Consider the following 16,489-nt stretch of genomic DNA (forward strand, 5'->3'; position numbering starts at 1 on the left):
TCCTGGACCGGCTGCATTTGCAGTCAATCTGGTAAATCAGCACAACACTCCCTGAACTCGAATTATTAAGGCTTTTCCATTATCAAGAACATCACAGTTTCCATCACCCCTGAGAGCAGACAGATATCTGTACTGCAGGGGGGCTGCACATTTAATTTTGTACTTTTTTACACAAGTGCAGTGTCTCTCAGCAAATGAGCAACATCCTAATGTGAAGAGAGAGATGAGGAATATATAAAGCAACTTTGTTAAATTAAAAAGAAAAAAAAAAAGGCACTAAGTACACTGGATAGACTAGCACAACATAGCTAAAGTACCAACTGCCAAGTCTTGGGCACAATGCAATTCCCAAGAGGGTAACTAGATCTTCATATCTTTTACCACTGCATCGTCTATTTTCTGTTCAATGCTTGCAGCTTCCATTAACGTTAATGAGTATGCGTATGTGCCTTGAGGGTAAGAACATACTCCCTCTGTGGCTTCAAAACTTGTTTATAAATCCCTCCAAAAATCACACTGTGTTCACTGCTCTGCGCAGAAAGCTATTATAACAGCTATAAGAACTGCTGCTTTCATTCCTTCCTTCCCCCTTGCCCTCCCTTATCTGAGGGACCAGAAAACAGACCTGGAAAGATGAAGGGCTGGAGGAGGTAGCACACACGGGAAAGTAACCCAACTCTGGGAGCTGCAATCTGAAAACCAACTCACTGCAGGGAGGGGCAAACTGAAATCTCAGCAGAAGCAAAGAAAATCAAGCCCCCAAACACTGAGTAACTACTCTCCCCCCTCCCTCCCCCTTCCCCGCCCCACCCGCAAAAGTAATGCCTGTGAAAATCTCTGGGCTACTAAATGCTAGAGAATAGACCAAAATCTTTGCTGTGTCCTTCCTGCTAGAGTGTAGGTCAGTGGGAACAAGCTGCTTCAGCAACCAAAGGGGCAAAACACAGAGCAGAGGCAGCGCTGGGCAGAGTCCCACAGCACAGCCAGACCAGCGCTGCCCTCCGGCCTTTTAAGCACTGCAGCAGCGAGAAGGCTGCCGGGATGCAGCGCTGAACAAAGGGAAAGAAGCGCTTGGCTTCTAGGAGAGGCTGCATTGCTCTAGCGCTGCTGGAGGCAGCGTGTATCCACCCCTGTGCCACCTGGACACGCAAGGCAGCTCTCTGGAGTCATGTCTGGTAGTTAAGAGCCAATTCCACCTCAGTCTGCTGACAACAGGGCATGTGTTTTCTAATGCTGGCTTTGACTTTTCTCTCCATCATTGCCAGCTGCCTTCTCCCAATGTGCACACTTTCAAGGCAAGCCTTCTCAAGCCTCACAGTCTGCAAGACATACATTACAGCATACAAAAAATAATGGGTAATGCAGCATTGAGATCAAGAATCAGATTAAGGTATGTGAAGGAAAACAGACCTTGCTTTACACATGGCTGAATACTGGCTTGCATTATACCTATATAGCTAATGTAAACACTAGCTGCAGCTTGTCATGGGTCAAAATGCTGTGCTTAAAATACAGAGCAGGCTGTAGGGAAGAGGAAAATGAGCTAAAAACCATACAGTGCACAACACGCAAGCACTCGGGTCTCTCGGGCACAGTGACACCTGCCTGAGGAGCCCATGCCCTGGGAGGATGCTGCGGAGGCCGGACCTCAGGAGGCAGCACACCCCGTCCTGCTACAGCCACGCAGCCAGCTCTTCGCCTGTTTCAGACCCCCAGCCTGGCACGGCAGCCACAGCCCATCGCAGGCCACAGCGATGACTGGCCCTCGCTAAGAGGGAGTGTGGTGCAAGAGCCATTGCACGGGTCCCGTGCTCGCTGCGCAGGGCTCTGACAGACTTCGCTCAGGATGCTTCTCACCAGAGCTGCGTGCCCCACTCCCCTGCCACAGCTCCTGCTCAGCAGCAGGGTGGCGCAGCAGCACCCCTGTCTCAAAGACGCATCCCTAAAATATTGCGTTCTGCTACATCAGAACTGGGTTGTCATGCCTAGCAGGAGGTCAAGCAGATAGGCCAGAAGCAGTAGCATCTTAAACTACCCATAGCTATACCCACCAGAACTCATCTGTCAGTCCCTCTAGACATGTTAGATGTGAATAGGGCTCATTAGTGATATTTCTTCCTTTAGTAGGCACCGATAAAAAGATGCGGGAATAAGATCTGGCTATAAGGAAGGACATGACATGGTTACTGAAGAGGACACTATTTCAAAGTTCAGGTTAAATACATTATTCACCAAGGTAGGAAATAAAAGGAAACCAGCACCATGCAAAACCACCAAAAGCGCTAAATCCCTTTAATCCAAGTTCTGTTTAATAAGAGCAGCAAAAGTTCAAGTTTACAATGCAGAGTCACCAGTCTAGCTGACAGAAAACTAGATTTATGAGAGAGACCAGCTGGACTGCAACCCCAGTTACAGTTACTGTAATTGCTTTTCTCCGGAGGAAAATTTTCCTTACAAGTTGCTCACCTTTAGAGATCGCTGAGCAACAGAGAGAGGCTTCCACTGCATGGGCTTAGAAAGCAGCAAGGGTATCTTCTTCCACACATGACACTCAGAAGGAAAACACTATACAAGTTGAGTGGGTTTGAGAGGTGGGGAACCCTGCAAGCATTTTCACGTATCAGACCTAAACTTCCCATGGGCTCTGGCAGGAGCAGAATTACAACAGTGAACAGCATTTTGAAAATGCTCCTCTTGAGTTTTAATTTGCATTTGTGTGCACGTTTGCATGTACATGCAAACACACAACACCTTGCATTTTCATTATACATAAAGGTATTATGTATACATAAATTACATTGTTATATATATTTTATGTGCATATATTTATACAATGTAGTCATCATCCATATCACTAAACAGAATTTTAACAAAAAGTTAACTTTCAAAATGCAATTCATTTATACCTCTTCATGTATGTTTGCACTGCAGCAGATCTGTAAACCTTTCTTGTGGACATGCAGTGATTGTATCAAAAACCACTGCTTGAGGCTGGTTACGTTCACCAATTACACTGTTTCATTAACTCCTTTTCCTGTAAGATTGGGCACCGAGAGCACATCAATTAAACTCCTGCATTTTCTCAATAAAGAGCCTTTCAGGATCAAGATAAGATGTGCCTTCCACACCAAAATGTTATTTAAAATTACCCTTCCTTTTCACTTCACTTCTCACTTCCAATGTGTGATGTATGGGGAACAGCTACATTTGTTTGCTGTTCCTACCAAAGTTTAAAAACTATGCAGAAAAGAAAACCCACGTTTTTAAAAACAAGTTTCTAGAAATCTGTCATGGAGGAGAAAGGCATTGGGTGGAAGGCATTCAGTGGGTGCATATGGGAGGTAGCCGGAAGAGTAAAAAAGGAATATTGAAGCCTAAGAAGGGACACAAAAATGTGGAAACACAGCAACAAAATTAAAGTCAAGTTAAGGAGAATGAGGCCTTCAGGCTGGAGAGTGCTCTTTCAGGCAGAGCCAAGGTATACTGGGATGAAACACCCAAACCTAAGTGTTATCACACTGCCGTACAATGAGACAGGGTTAATACGTGTCAACACAAATTAAAAGAAGATTCTCACACTCCCACAGATTTGGAAGCAAGAGCACTTACAGGAAAAGTGTACAGAGCTGGTGTGGCTGTTACTGATGCTATTTGTGCTTCAGGAGAAAACTGTTTCAAGCTCATGACCAAATTTCTTCTGCCACTTACTTCTGCGGTAAAGTCAGACTCATATTCAAAACATAATCTAATATTATGGTACTTACTATAATGGGATGGATTCCATATTTTGAATTTACCATGATCAGAAAAAAGTTACCATTGGTAACTGCTTTTGTTTGTATAAACTGGATCATTATCAACAAGCAAAAAGTACACATGCTTAATAAAAATGAGCAGTGAGGCTGTCCCTGGTTACTTAGGAAATGTAGCAAATTCCTTTTCAGAGTAGCCACAGGGTCAGACAATAAAACATTATAGTCTGAATTATTCTGCCCTACCATAAAAAAACATGAGCTGGGAATAATTTTGTGATGACTTCTTTGTGGAGATTCCACAATAGTTGATGGAGAAACAATAGGGGTTTTCATCATTGTTTTCCACAGTTCCTGGAAACAGCTGTAGCCATTCAATCTGCAACCACCACAAGTACAGGCAAATGTGTGAGATGCATATAGAAATATTTGGGTACAATATGGACTGAAAGTTAAACCTGGGTGTTCTTGGACTTGAGCTTTCAAAGACCTCCCTAGCAGAACATGAATATTGGACTATTTCACCTGAAATTGGAAAGATACAGATTCACAATTTCTTGAATTCAAAGACTGCTACTAGAATGAGAACTACTAGATAGGGAAAAACTTAACCACTTGCTCATAAAAAACAGACTGGCAGAATCAGAGCTGCATAGGTTTCTTTGAGCTAGACACAATCTCAGATACTAAATTTGCTGGGAATTAATCGTAGAGCAAAAGTAGTAACTTCATATTCTGGGACAAAGCTGGTTTAATATTTGTATCAAATCAATACCGCAGATAATGAACTTTGACTTTCATCTGGTTCTGCTCATCTTTACATGTCTTCATCAATGCAATGCATGATCATAGCGTTTATATAAACATTCCTATGGTAGCCAGATGACAACTGAAAATTCTTTCATCAAAACATGTTGCCTTGGAGTACACAGGTAATAACAAAGCCTCTCCTGATGACACCAAAGCATTTTAGAAATCCAGCCTGTTCACCCAGACACCCATTGTACCACCCTTCAGTATACCTCAGACTTCAAAATTTGACTGCTTGCTTCAAAAAACCCCTAGAATCTGATCTTACTTTCTATGTGTCAAACTCTTTGGTGAAACCGCTGTAAGTCTGGCACATATAAAACTAGACACATACAAACAGGACAGATATTCTGAACACATGAAAACAACAGCATGGTTAAAGGGTTCCATCAATTGAAAAATCTCCAGGAACAACTTCATTACAGTCTAAAAGTGCCCATCACTGCACTACACATGTAAACCAGCAAAATGAATATAATACAGGTCATACATTAAGTATCATAGAGATTCTCAATATTCCATGAAGGCATTTAGTCACACTAAAAGGTAACATTTAAGTATTACCCTTTTATGCTAGCAATGGAGTATTACTCATTCACCAGTTCTTTCCAGAGATCTTGCTATGAATATTCAGCTCTTGATTATCATAATGAATCCAAGGAGCTCTGCAGTACTTAGCACTATGGTGTAGTAATACTATTGTCATACAGATTATCCAAAGTGAACACTGCTACAATACCACACGTGTCACTCACGTGGCGGCATAAATCAAGCTCAACCTGCGGAGAGTAAGAGGAGGCAAAAGTGGTACTTGGTCTTGGAAACAAAAATGTCAATCAGTTTCAAACTTTCAAATCTGTCAGAAGGGACACGACTATATAGTATGTCCCTGGTGTCAAATATCAGATGGCAGGAGGAGCTGAGGGAAAGGAAGCAAAATTTCCAGAACCTGCCATAATAATAACGCTGAAGAAGACCTAGTTTCATGAGGACAAAGTCTGCTTAAGGAATCTGCCATAACTTCTATGAGATTGGTAAAATACTTGGATGTATTTCGATTATCACCATCATTATTAGTACTTTAAGGCTGTTAAAGTCTCTTGCTTCTCAGTAAATGAGGAAAAGGGCTGGGGGACAGATGTAAAACAGACCTCATGCCTAATCATCCTAGAGATAATGCCAAGGTCAGCTCTACCGAAGAGCACAATATACCCTGTGACTCAATGCACACTTGCAGGAATATTCATTAAAGCAAGTTAGAAAATGTTAGAGCCGATCTTACTGCCTTGTCTGCAAAGCAAACTTCGGTTAGCCTTGGTAATTCTGGTTGTGCAGACTCAGGAAGAAAGAGTGCTAAAATATATTAAAGAATTATAAAAGTATTTTAAAATACAGTATTTTTTAGAAGAACTTTTGAGTAACTGAAGAGCTCCTGCCTTTCACCACAGAGCATATCAGACTGAGAAGTCTGTTCCACACATTCTGGTTTTGTATTAAATGAAAGACTTGAAAGACTTCCTGATATGAGATTTTAAATGTGTCTGTGGCACAAATCTGAATGGTTTCTGTGTAGGCTTTGTAATCTTTTATTAAGAGTAGCTACTTAATGCTTGGATTTGTCATGTTAGTCTGTTCAGTGGAGTTGGTGTAATGGTCACCATAGAGGACAAGCTATGGAAGTAATGGTAAATGTCATATGCAAAATAACTACCAACAACACAGCATAAATAAACCTACAGTTTTGTTCAGTGTTTGTGTTCAACCTCACAACTGTAGACATACGTGCTGCCAGTTGAAATATAAATTCCTCTGCATCTTTGTTATCACTGATGACTTTTTAAAATCAGATTTGCTTATAAGGGGTTGTAGTATGAATGTAACTTACAAGTATTTCTGGCCACAACAACAAGCAAAAGGGATACGCGTGAAGAGCCCAACATACTGCATGGGATGTCAAAACTGATCTGTAACATAGCAGTGGGAAAGACCAGTGCTGATCAAAACCATTTGTCCCTAAGGGTTCCTTCTTACAGCTCACACTGTGAAGCAGAGTCATCCTGATCTCTCCTAGCAGGGAGTACAGCTGGTCCTACTGCTGCACAAAATGCATTTCCAGCATGGAAGAAAGGAAGGAGAAGATCCCTATAGCGTTAGTTCACCTTTAGTAGTTCAGAGTAAGGAAGTAACATCCTTATTCAACACATTTGTTTATTTTCTCCTGAATGCTGCATTGGCTGAAACATAACTGGGAGGAATGGGAAGAGAAAATGTAGGCAAACAGAACCTTTTGGCAATACATTGTACCATCTCGGGTACACTTTTTACCATTGGATGCTATTTCCTTGCTGTAGAGTTTCAGGGCCATGCAGTATTCTTTTTAATAATTTCTGTCCTTCACTTCTCTGTTGAGGACGTCCCTTTCCAAAGCTATGGTTTGCACAGTGCTAGCAATATGGTGAGTGGTCCTTGGCTGGCATGCAGATAACATTGTCCTACATGCCATCTGACAGCAATTTCTTTTTCCTTTCATTTTGAATAAATTCAACTCATTCCCCAGTACGTAACCAGGCCATATAAGTGGTACAGTTCTGTGAGAAACATCAAAGGTTGGCAATTACCTGCTAGTCCAAAATTCAGAGAACAGTGATCTAGGATACCTGTGCTGGCACTGTTACACAGATGGGGAAACATACAGGTAATTCTTAAATGCAACATTATCAACTGGACAATCTTAATGCTGGGTCACCACCCCCTTTTTTCCAAATAATTATAGTGGTTACCTTCAGTCCTGTCTGGTAGTTTCCCACTTTTACTTGTTGTTCCAGTGTTGACTGTTTCAGATGAGGTGCTCAGTTTGGTGTTGGGGTCTCGCTTAGGTTTTGGAGGTGGCTGCTTACGAGAGCTGCTACTTTCATCATCAGTTCCTCCAACAGAATGAAGAGACTGGGATCTCACGGTAAAGCCACTGGAGCAAGGATGTGGCAGTCTGTCCTGAGGAGCAGGCATTGTCATAAATCCCATGCGGAAATGTTTCCCCACGTAGCTTCCTTCATTTCCTCTCACTACTTCTCCACCTATGCTGTAAGATAAAATATGCATATAAGTAAATGATCCACCTTTGCCTGAACTGTACCTGGAACCAGGGTCTCAGTTCTGCCTGTGATGACCAGACTGTACTTTTGAATTTAGAAACAAGCAACACACTTTTCTTAAAACAAGATGACTACTAGAATAGTCTATTTTTCAACATAAGTTGCCAACAACTGAAACGTAAATGTACCGCTATTGACTCAAAATTTTACAAGAAGAAATTGAGAAAAGCTTTTGCTCAGGTTTCATAGCACTGTGACTAGAAATTGTCTATAGAACAAATTTCAAACACTGGAAGACAGAACTGAGTTTTTCAGGAAGAAAAGAGACTGCGAGTACAGCAAAGAATCCTGCTTCAGATATGCAACAGTGTGTATTGATCCGCACTCCCCTGCACACATCTTCGACTACAGACACTCATGTACCTTGGGAAACAAGGCTTTTGGGGTCCAATCTATCATTGCCCTTCAGATTAAAGAATGGCAAGAGAAAGAAATGCTCTGAAAATTACTTGGATATAGGAAACTGAACATTAACATCTCATCAAACCCACACAAAGCTGCAACATCAGACTAGTAAGATACAAGCGTAGGAAGTAAAAAGGCTGTGGGGACACTGGGAAGAAAATAAATCCCCAACCATTCAGAAATACAGGTATAGAAGAAGGAAAACTCAGTGGAAACAAGTGCTGTCATACCAAGTACTACATTGTACTGTGGATGGTAAGACTGACAACCTCATATTATTCCTGCTATACTCATGCATGCTTATCAGTTCTGAAAAACAGCTCGTGCTTATGCTTATACTGTAAACCTACAGCACATTTCAATTAAGGCAATTCAGTGACTATGCAAAGAAACTCAGCCTCACACAGGTAAACATGTGCCTGTTTGCAGGGAGGTTACACTGTGGTACACTGTGGGCATGTAGCAATGTCAGTATGAGAACTGTGAAGTCCCGGAAAACCCTCGTGACTTCTTGTTTCCCCTTCACACAGAGTGAAGCTCTAAGCAGGGTCAGTCTGCTCCTCTGTGAGTTTCTTATTCGATGTTGCCTTGGGATGGTGCAGTAATTTTGGTGCTGTAACACATTTCCTTCTTTAAAAGACAAGAACATTTCTCAACAGTTCATGTGAAGAGTGAGTAAGGTCACTTCATTCCCTGATACTGTCCCCCCATCTGTGTTGTAGGTAATACACAAGCTGTATCTAATTGCCCTAAAAGTATCAGATTGGCACCGTGCAGCACAAAACTTTGTGCATGATAAACCAGAGCCTTTGTTTGCTTACTACTGTCCTTAAATTTTTATATAATTTCCACTAGTGGAGAGGTCCACTTTACAAATTGGTAACAACTGAGCAGGTCTAACCAAACACATGCCAGTCTCCAGGGGCACTGACACCTACCTGCACACGTACACACACACACACACACACACGCCATGCATATGCACACACCGGTGTACGTTCATAACCAAGTTATTACCGAATCCTAATTGGCATCAATTCCAGAGGGATTTGCAGCCAGAAAGATCAAAAGGTAGAACTCATTAATTTAAAGATTAATAAAAAACCTGTAGCTAATTTAAATGATTAACTATGCCTCTGCTAATCTTTCATAAATTCTTCTGAAAATAATGTAATCCTCTGACGCTGGACTACAAAAAAGGCCCGTCACATTATTTAAAGAAGATTACTATCCAAACGTGCTGAAGAACGCAGGTGAGGAGTCTGATTCCTTCCTTAAGTCCATTGGATAAATCACATCTAGCAAACAAAATTTCAGTTTGCCATGTTTCTGACATTAAAATTCTTATTCAGGTTACGCTATTTAATTAGTGCATTTACTTCACTGCTGTATGGAGGTGTTTAAACCACACACTATAGGGCAGATTCTGGACTTGCACAAATTCCACTGAGGTGATAGGTTTCACCCTTTTCCTAAGAATACACAGATCTGCATTTATAAGAAGCATGGTTTTTTCGCCAAAGTGCTGCACCCTGTATGCCAGAAATAAAAACTTTCAAAATATAAGTCCAGTGTCTAAGTGCACTATCTCATTAAACAATTAAATCATCTCCTTTTTTTTTCTTCCCTTCCCATCATTTTTTCATTCCTTACTGAATCCCTTTCAACATCACAGATGAAAACCTGTCTCACCTGCTTCTATGCTTACTCCAGCCGATAGCCAGATCAGAGAGGCTGCAGGTACAGATGGGAACAGACCTTGCCATTCTGCTGAAGTAGACCTGGTCTTGCTTTTCTACATCCTCTGCTCAGCTACCAGACAAAAACAGCAGGATGCCATTTCCCTCTTTTCAGCCACGTTTAAAAGCGAGTCCATTTCTCCTTGAGCGTAGAGGCCAACCTTCAGCTGATGGTTAGGCACTGTAAACCCCAAGCTGAAGACAACTAGCCTCTAACTCTTGGTCTTCATCGACCAGGATCACAGAAGGCTAAGGTTTGTTATTTATCCTGGTAGTGATTCCCGAGTGTCGTGCAGCGGGTGTTACATGGCATAGCTTGACTACTAAGTCCAAGCCTAACACTGGGTGGAATGCCAAGTTCTCCTCTCAGTAATACAAACAGCAATCCACCATGGTGCAAAGAGAAAGAAGTCACTCCAGACTCATACCCAGCGCCTGAGTACAAAAGCAGGACGGCAGATTTCAGACGTGGCATCCCCTACCCTCAGGCAGCAGCATGCTGAAGCTCCATTTGGACTTGTGCAACGCAGCTTTGCAATGCACAGTGCTGCTGATGTTACGTCCTGAAACCAGACAGAATTAAAGGATTTATTTATAAACTCCGCCTGCTTGCAATCACAGGAGCTAGCTGGGGCTGGTGTAAGTCCCACTACAGCACAACAGGCCGAGAAAGATTTATACGCACCTTGCTGCATAAATGACTAGAGACAGCGAGGGAAAATAATTGTGTAGATCTCACTCCATTATTTCTGACAGTGAAGAGCCTGTGCTCCTCATTGTACTGATAATGAGTTCTATCTCATTTCAAAACTGTATTATGTGAGTTGCTGCAAGTATTACACAGTTTATTAATATATATGGAAATACAGATTTGGATTATTCCTCTGGGAAGTTTCAATTTGAACTTGGCCAGGTTCAGCTGCTTCTCTGACAAAGAATTATGTACACCGTTCAAATAACCATTAAAAACGCAAGACATTTGTCTACAAAGAGAGACGTGAATTATATAATAACAGAATTAATCATATGATCACTCACATTACACACTTATAGCAAAGCTGGCTTTGTGCTGAAAATGCACTTTGGTGTTTGCTTAGGTCTAGTGACTGACACTGCAGTGGATGGAAAAAAGGGCAGTGCAGTGAGGTTGCCTCCAGAGACCCTTAAGAAGACTGTTCTGAAGCAGCTGTCCCTTCAAAAACATGTTACAGGGCTTCTCCACAGCCTACCTAACAAGTCCGATGCAGAGCATTGGGTGCTGCCAGATTACACACTCCCCCATGGGTGCACTGGAAGGGGACATGAGCTCCCCATCCCTCTCCCTCTTCCGCACAGCACTGGAATCAAATCATTACAACAAATGCCAACATGCTTGGATCTGCCTTAAATCTGTAACAGTGGATTTCAGCTTTCATTTCTGAAATATGAACAAGAGCTCCAACTGATGGATCTGATGAGTCTTGTTACACCTCCAACACAGGTTTTACCCGTCAGCTGAGATTTCTGAGGTCAGAACTAGGCTAGCATAAAACCATACTGACCTTGTTGTTCCTACCTGCGGCATCAGCCTGCCTGCACGTAAGCTGTAATCATTGCGCTCCCAGACACATTACAGCTCAGCCTATTGTGCTCTGCCTACTCTATTCTATGAAGTAGATACTGGAGCATTGACCGAACTACAGCACAGAAGAACTGAAATGGTTAGCTGTTTGAAGAACTACAGAGGGAAAAGTCTTTTATATTATTAATTTTATTACGCATCCCAAGAGGGCACGTTATAGAGGAAGGCTAAATATTAAAAATAAACACATCAAATAGTCTAAATGGACAAAGCATGGGCAAGGTCATTTCCACCTTGCTTTGCCAAGAGTCATAACGTTCCTATTGACTAGGAATATAGTTTTCTAACTTAACAACTTGAAAATAAGAAAAAGAACTTTTCATCACATTGCTGAAAAATACATTGCAAAGAAAAAGTATCCAGAGACTGCCTGCCTCAATTGGTGTGGTCTTCTTAATTTGCATTGTTCCTACTTAGCATTGCAAATAAGTTTTAATTTGCTGCGAAGTTTCATTACTTGGTCCAGGCAGAAATTGAATTAATTCCTGGAAAACAAGTTAATAGTTGTGTGAAAACTTTTGTTTTACTTGGTGTTACTGCTTTAACTATCAATATGGAATATTAAATCCCTCAGTGCAGTTGTAAGTAGTAGGAGAATTTTTGGGAATATCTAAGGCCCATAAAGTCAGAATACCCTAGAGCTATATTTTCATCCCAGCCATCTATCTACCCTTCTTTTTGGTCTTCATCCAAAAATTCTCTTATCAGGTCAGGCTTACAATGACTTAGTTTCATGCCTCAGGCACAAAGAACCACTTAGTAGTTCTCATCTTTGTATGGTTTCTGTTTTTCTTCCTGTGCTCCTTTACATGAGATTTTCTGACTTTTTATCTGCAAGTTCAAAAGGGGAACTACACCTGATTATGAGACTTGACCTCCTAACCAGGAGGAAGGGGAATGTAGTCTGACGTGGCACCTTGGAAAGTATTTTGCCGTTTCTTTGCTGCGATACACCCCAGTCTGGGACCACAGCAGGTCACCATCCTGCTCCGAGTGTTTAAATTCCAGACAACCAAGAGAAGCCATTTCAATAGCAGCTGCTCACTCCTCTTGTGCTTGAGGAAGACTCAGTCACGCACACTGTTTTTTTAGCTGGCAGAAACCGAGCTGGGAGTCTCTGCAGGCTCCTCTGCAGAAGTGGGGAGAACTATGAATTACAGGGCAAAAAATGCACATGGATGGCCAGGCCTTTTCACTCTGGGGAGCTGCAAGTCCACGAGGTGCTACCCCCTCCCCCCTCCCCGCCTCTAATCCATCAGGGAAGCCATATGAGTCAGAGACTGAAGAAAAGAGAATTAAAAAAAAAAATTAACTGTGATGACGTCAGGAGATTTTTATAAGCCCATCATAAAAATGACTAATCATCAGCAAAAATACAAAATGAATAAAAACACTTAACTCAAGGTTTGTATATGAACTGGCTTCACTGAGCAAACAGCAGTTCATCCCTTGAGGCATCTACCTTTTTTGGGTTAAAAGAATGGGTACAGTTATTTTAACCACTTCCTTGCTCTTACAGCCATAAACACCCAGCTCCTCTGCTCATATCAAATGTTCTGAGTATAAAGGGCTGAAATGGCTTTGAAATGTCTATTCCCCATCAGAATAAATTATACACACAGATACTAAGGATGACACATTTTACTTTGTATCCGAGAAGCACTTTCAAGATTAGCATAAATTATATTTGTAAATTAGAGGTTGGATGCCAAAAAACAGAAGATATACTATTTTTATTCCCCTAAACATGATTTCAGCAGACCATGAAATGTAATACTGAAGAAAGAAGGGCAGGATCACAATCATGGATTCAGGAACTGCACTGTAAGTATGGTTTTACACAAATCTACACCATTTTTATTATAGACATTAAACATACACACAAATTACACACTTTTTTTAACCACACATCAGAAGCCCCCCCTCCTTATTCCCAAGGAATATGCATACATGATTTTTTTCTGCATTACTTTTCTGAAAGACTCCAAATGACTCACGATGACCTTACATGAAGATCCAGGAGCTAATATTACCATCCTTTTAGATACAGGCTAAAGTGTAAATGAGTCACGACAAAGGTCAATTTTAGAGTCATTTTGTGCACCTGGAGGACTATCTAAAGTGAGCAAGTGACATGTCTGTGCACATCAAACATCTTACCTCTGCCATGTGCCTCTGCTTTTGAGGGAGGAGATCAGGTGCTGCCTAAGAAGTCAGGCCTCTCAGGACACAGAGTGCATTAGTGCTATGAAATAAAATGTATTCTTTTATCACACCTGTCAAACCCACAGGCCCAGGGTTTGATCCTGCAAACATGCAATGAGCTGACACTCCCTCTTTGTGTACCTGTGTTATTGCACTGGAATAACCAGGAAGCCTTGCAGAAATTGCTTGTCACTTGTGAACCTGACCTAAGCAACACCACTTGCAGAGGCGTGCCCACGTAGTCTTACACTAGACTAGGAAATAATTTCTTCAAGCCAGCCTATACATGCAGCGGAGCCCTAATAGCACTCTCTGCTGCTGTTAACTCTGGCTCCTGCCATCCACAACAGGACTGAATCCTGCATGCAGGAGATTCTCCAGATCAAACTGAACCCCGCGTGTTGTGGCTGCACTGTAAGATTAACCAAGACCCTGGCGAACAACCAAAAGACAGCTGTAGTTTGCATGCAGTGCACAATGGATGACAAAAGCAAAACTAACCAAGACTGTCCACAGCAGGTTTTCCATAAGATGCCAGATAACCTAACTTCAAATTATGATCCACTGTGCTTCACAGTCAGCTATTTTTATAATGCAAAACGTTGAAAAATTTAGCAATAGTTGGGGTTTTAGAAAAAAAAAATCAAAATCAAAACAAAACAAACCCAAAACACTCTATAAGAAACATTGATAAATAAAACCTATGTATGCTATTTTTACAACAAATCTAACATAAGCTAGACAGCTTGGAAAGGAGTAACTGAGGAGTAAGGACCTTTCTGATCCACAGAGAGCGTAACAAAACCGTATTGCATGAGTTTGAACAGACGCGCAGGTACTAATTCTTATTTCCACTGGCATTCCTTCTATCTTTAGTAGGCTGCCTCTTAAACCGGGGACTAACAACAAGTACCTTGGGCCGAACGCCCTCAACGGCCTGATGTTGCTTTCCTCAGAGGACAAACACTTGCTACTGAATCTGGGGCACAAGGTCTCCCGTGCTCCAGCCCCACGTGTGACTGGCCACTAACTGATGCATATGGAAAGGTTTGCAAGTTGTGAATACAGAGGACTCTTAACAGGCAGGAGTGAAAAGCGCTCTGCTTTTATGACTATAGATATTTTTAATTTTGCATGGGAGATACATAGCTAAAAGCCAGTAAATGAAAGCTCATATGTTCAGAGTCACCTAGAATTAGACATCAACCATATGCAATGTTTAAACTGAGTGCAAATGCATGTTCGCGTTAATGGAGTGGGGTTTTGCATCCTGTCAAAAACGGGTGGAGCTAGAACAAGGCTGTGTTTTTGTCACATTCAGTGGAAAACCACATGGTGCAGACTCCGCTCTGCCTAAGCAACTGTGGCTAAGTAAATATTTCAATGAGATACGGGAATAAATTAACATATGAAATAATTTTTGGGGTTTTTTGTAATAAGATGTTTCTTTGGTTTTGAGTCAAAGAGTTGTAATGGAAGGAAAATCTGTAAAAAGCCTTTTCATGGATCAGATGCTGGGAAAAGTTTAAACCTGGACAGATGAATGAAATGTGCCGACACTCTAAGAACGGCAATTTGTAAACCAAGTGCACTATGCCTGCCGTGATATTACACTGTGTCTAACCTTTCCAGATTCAGGCTTATTTCAGTGATTGTACAGATGCTCTTCTGAGTCCCTTGAGCAAACGTGACTACTTTCCTTTTAAAATCCAAGCTCAAATACAAGGAAATTAAGGTTTTAAATAAATGCTTCCTACGGCCCCAAAGAGAAAGGTGTTCAAACCTGACCTGGCTGTGAACAGGAAGAACAACATTTCATCTTGGAGGAAAACCCCTCCCAAATTTCACTTCAGCATGAACCACAGCAAAACATACAGATTTTTTTTTCTTCAGCTAGTGACCTGAAACTCCAGTTATTCATATAATTCTTCTGATATTGTAATTCATAACTCTCAGTTCAAAATATATTCCCTGGGCTGGCTTGTCTCTGTTTTATTTTATAAATGCCATAGAAGAAAGGGAGAGGCACTGCCTGGTGTACAGAGCCTGGGGGGGTCTCAGTGGCACAGGCACGGTGGGGATGTGACAGGGATGCAGGCTCCACTGAAGGGACAGTTTTATGCAAATGCTTGTCTTTTGGCAGCTCACCACTCCAGATCAGTTATAGTCACATGGGGCAGTTTTGCTTCCAGACATTTCAGCACATGAAAAAACTCAGGGGTCTGCATTCTCTTGAAAAGGCATATATCCAAATATTCCAGGTAAAATTTTAGGTAGTGCTTTCATAGATATTTAGGGTGAGTTTGTAGTCACTAAAAAAGCATCTGCATGTTAGCAATTTAAATGAGACTAAATCCTTTTTAATCTACAAAATGTATTTTAAAATTTATATTTAAGGGAAATCCACAGTGCAAGTTCCTACAAAATGGCACAAGGCTTACTTGGGTATTTTCCCCGCTTACAATGTTTCTGTGTGCTGAATTGGTCTTTGCACAGGGAACAATAGAATTTAACTTACTGCAGCTTACCCAACCCTAAACCACATAAACGCTCTGCTGGGTATATTGCCTTACTGTCACAGGTGTTAGAACCCATAGAAATCTTCACCAGAAAAATCCTTTTTCTTTGCACTGGGACAGCCCTGCCGGAGTCCATTGCCTTGACTTTACAGCTAGCATTATTAACCTTGTGCTATTAAGTATACATATTACCATCTCTCTGTCCCTTCTGATTTCTGGAGGGAAGGTTTCAGCTCATTTGTCAATCACCACTTTGTGATTTAACTGGACAGCATGAATATCTGTC

The 16,489-nt window shown here is 41.5% G+C and overlaps 1 protein-coding gene across 1 annotated transcript in view; it reads right to left on the reverse strand.

The window, feature by feature from the left end:
* NYAP2 (neuronal tyrosine-phosphorylated phosphoinositide-3-kinase adaptor 2) overlaps window positions 1–16,489 on the reverse strand; it is a 140,926-nt gene that overhangs the window by 73,134 nt on the left and 51,303 nt on the right. The window contains exon 2 of the mRNA XM_035888871.1: window positions 7,343–7,641. Coding sequence (XP_035744764.1) covers window positions 7,343–7,641 — 299 coding nt within the window. The remainder of the gene's footprint in view (window positions 1–7,342; window positions 7,642–16,489) is intronic.

This window comes from Egretta garzetta, unplaced genomic scaffold (assembly GCF_000687185.1).
Source record: "Egretta garzetta isolate BGI_Z169 unplaced genomic scaffold, ASM68718v1 scaffold161, whole genome shotgun sequence".
NCBI lineage: Eukaryota > Metazoa > Chordata > Aves > Pelecaniformes > Ardeidae > Egretta > Egretta garzetta.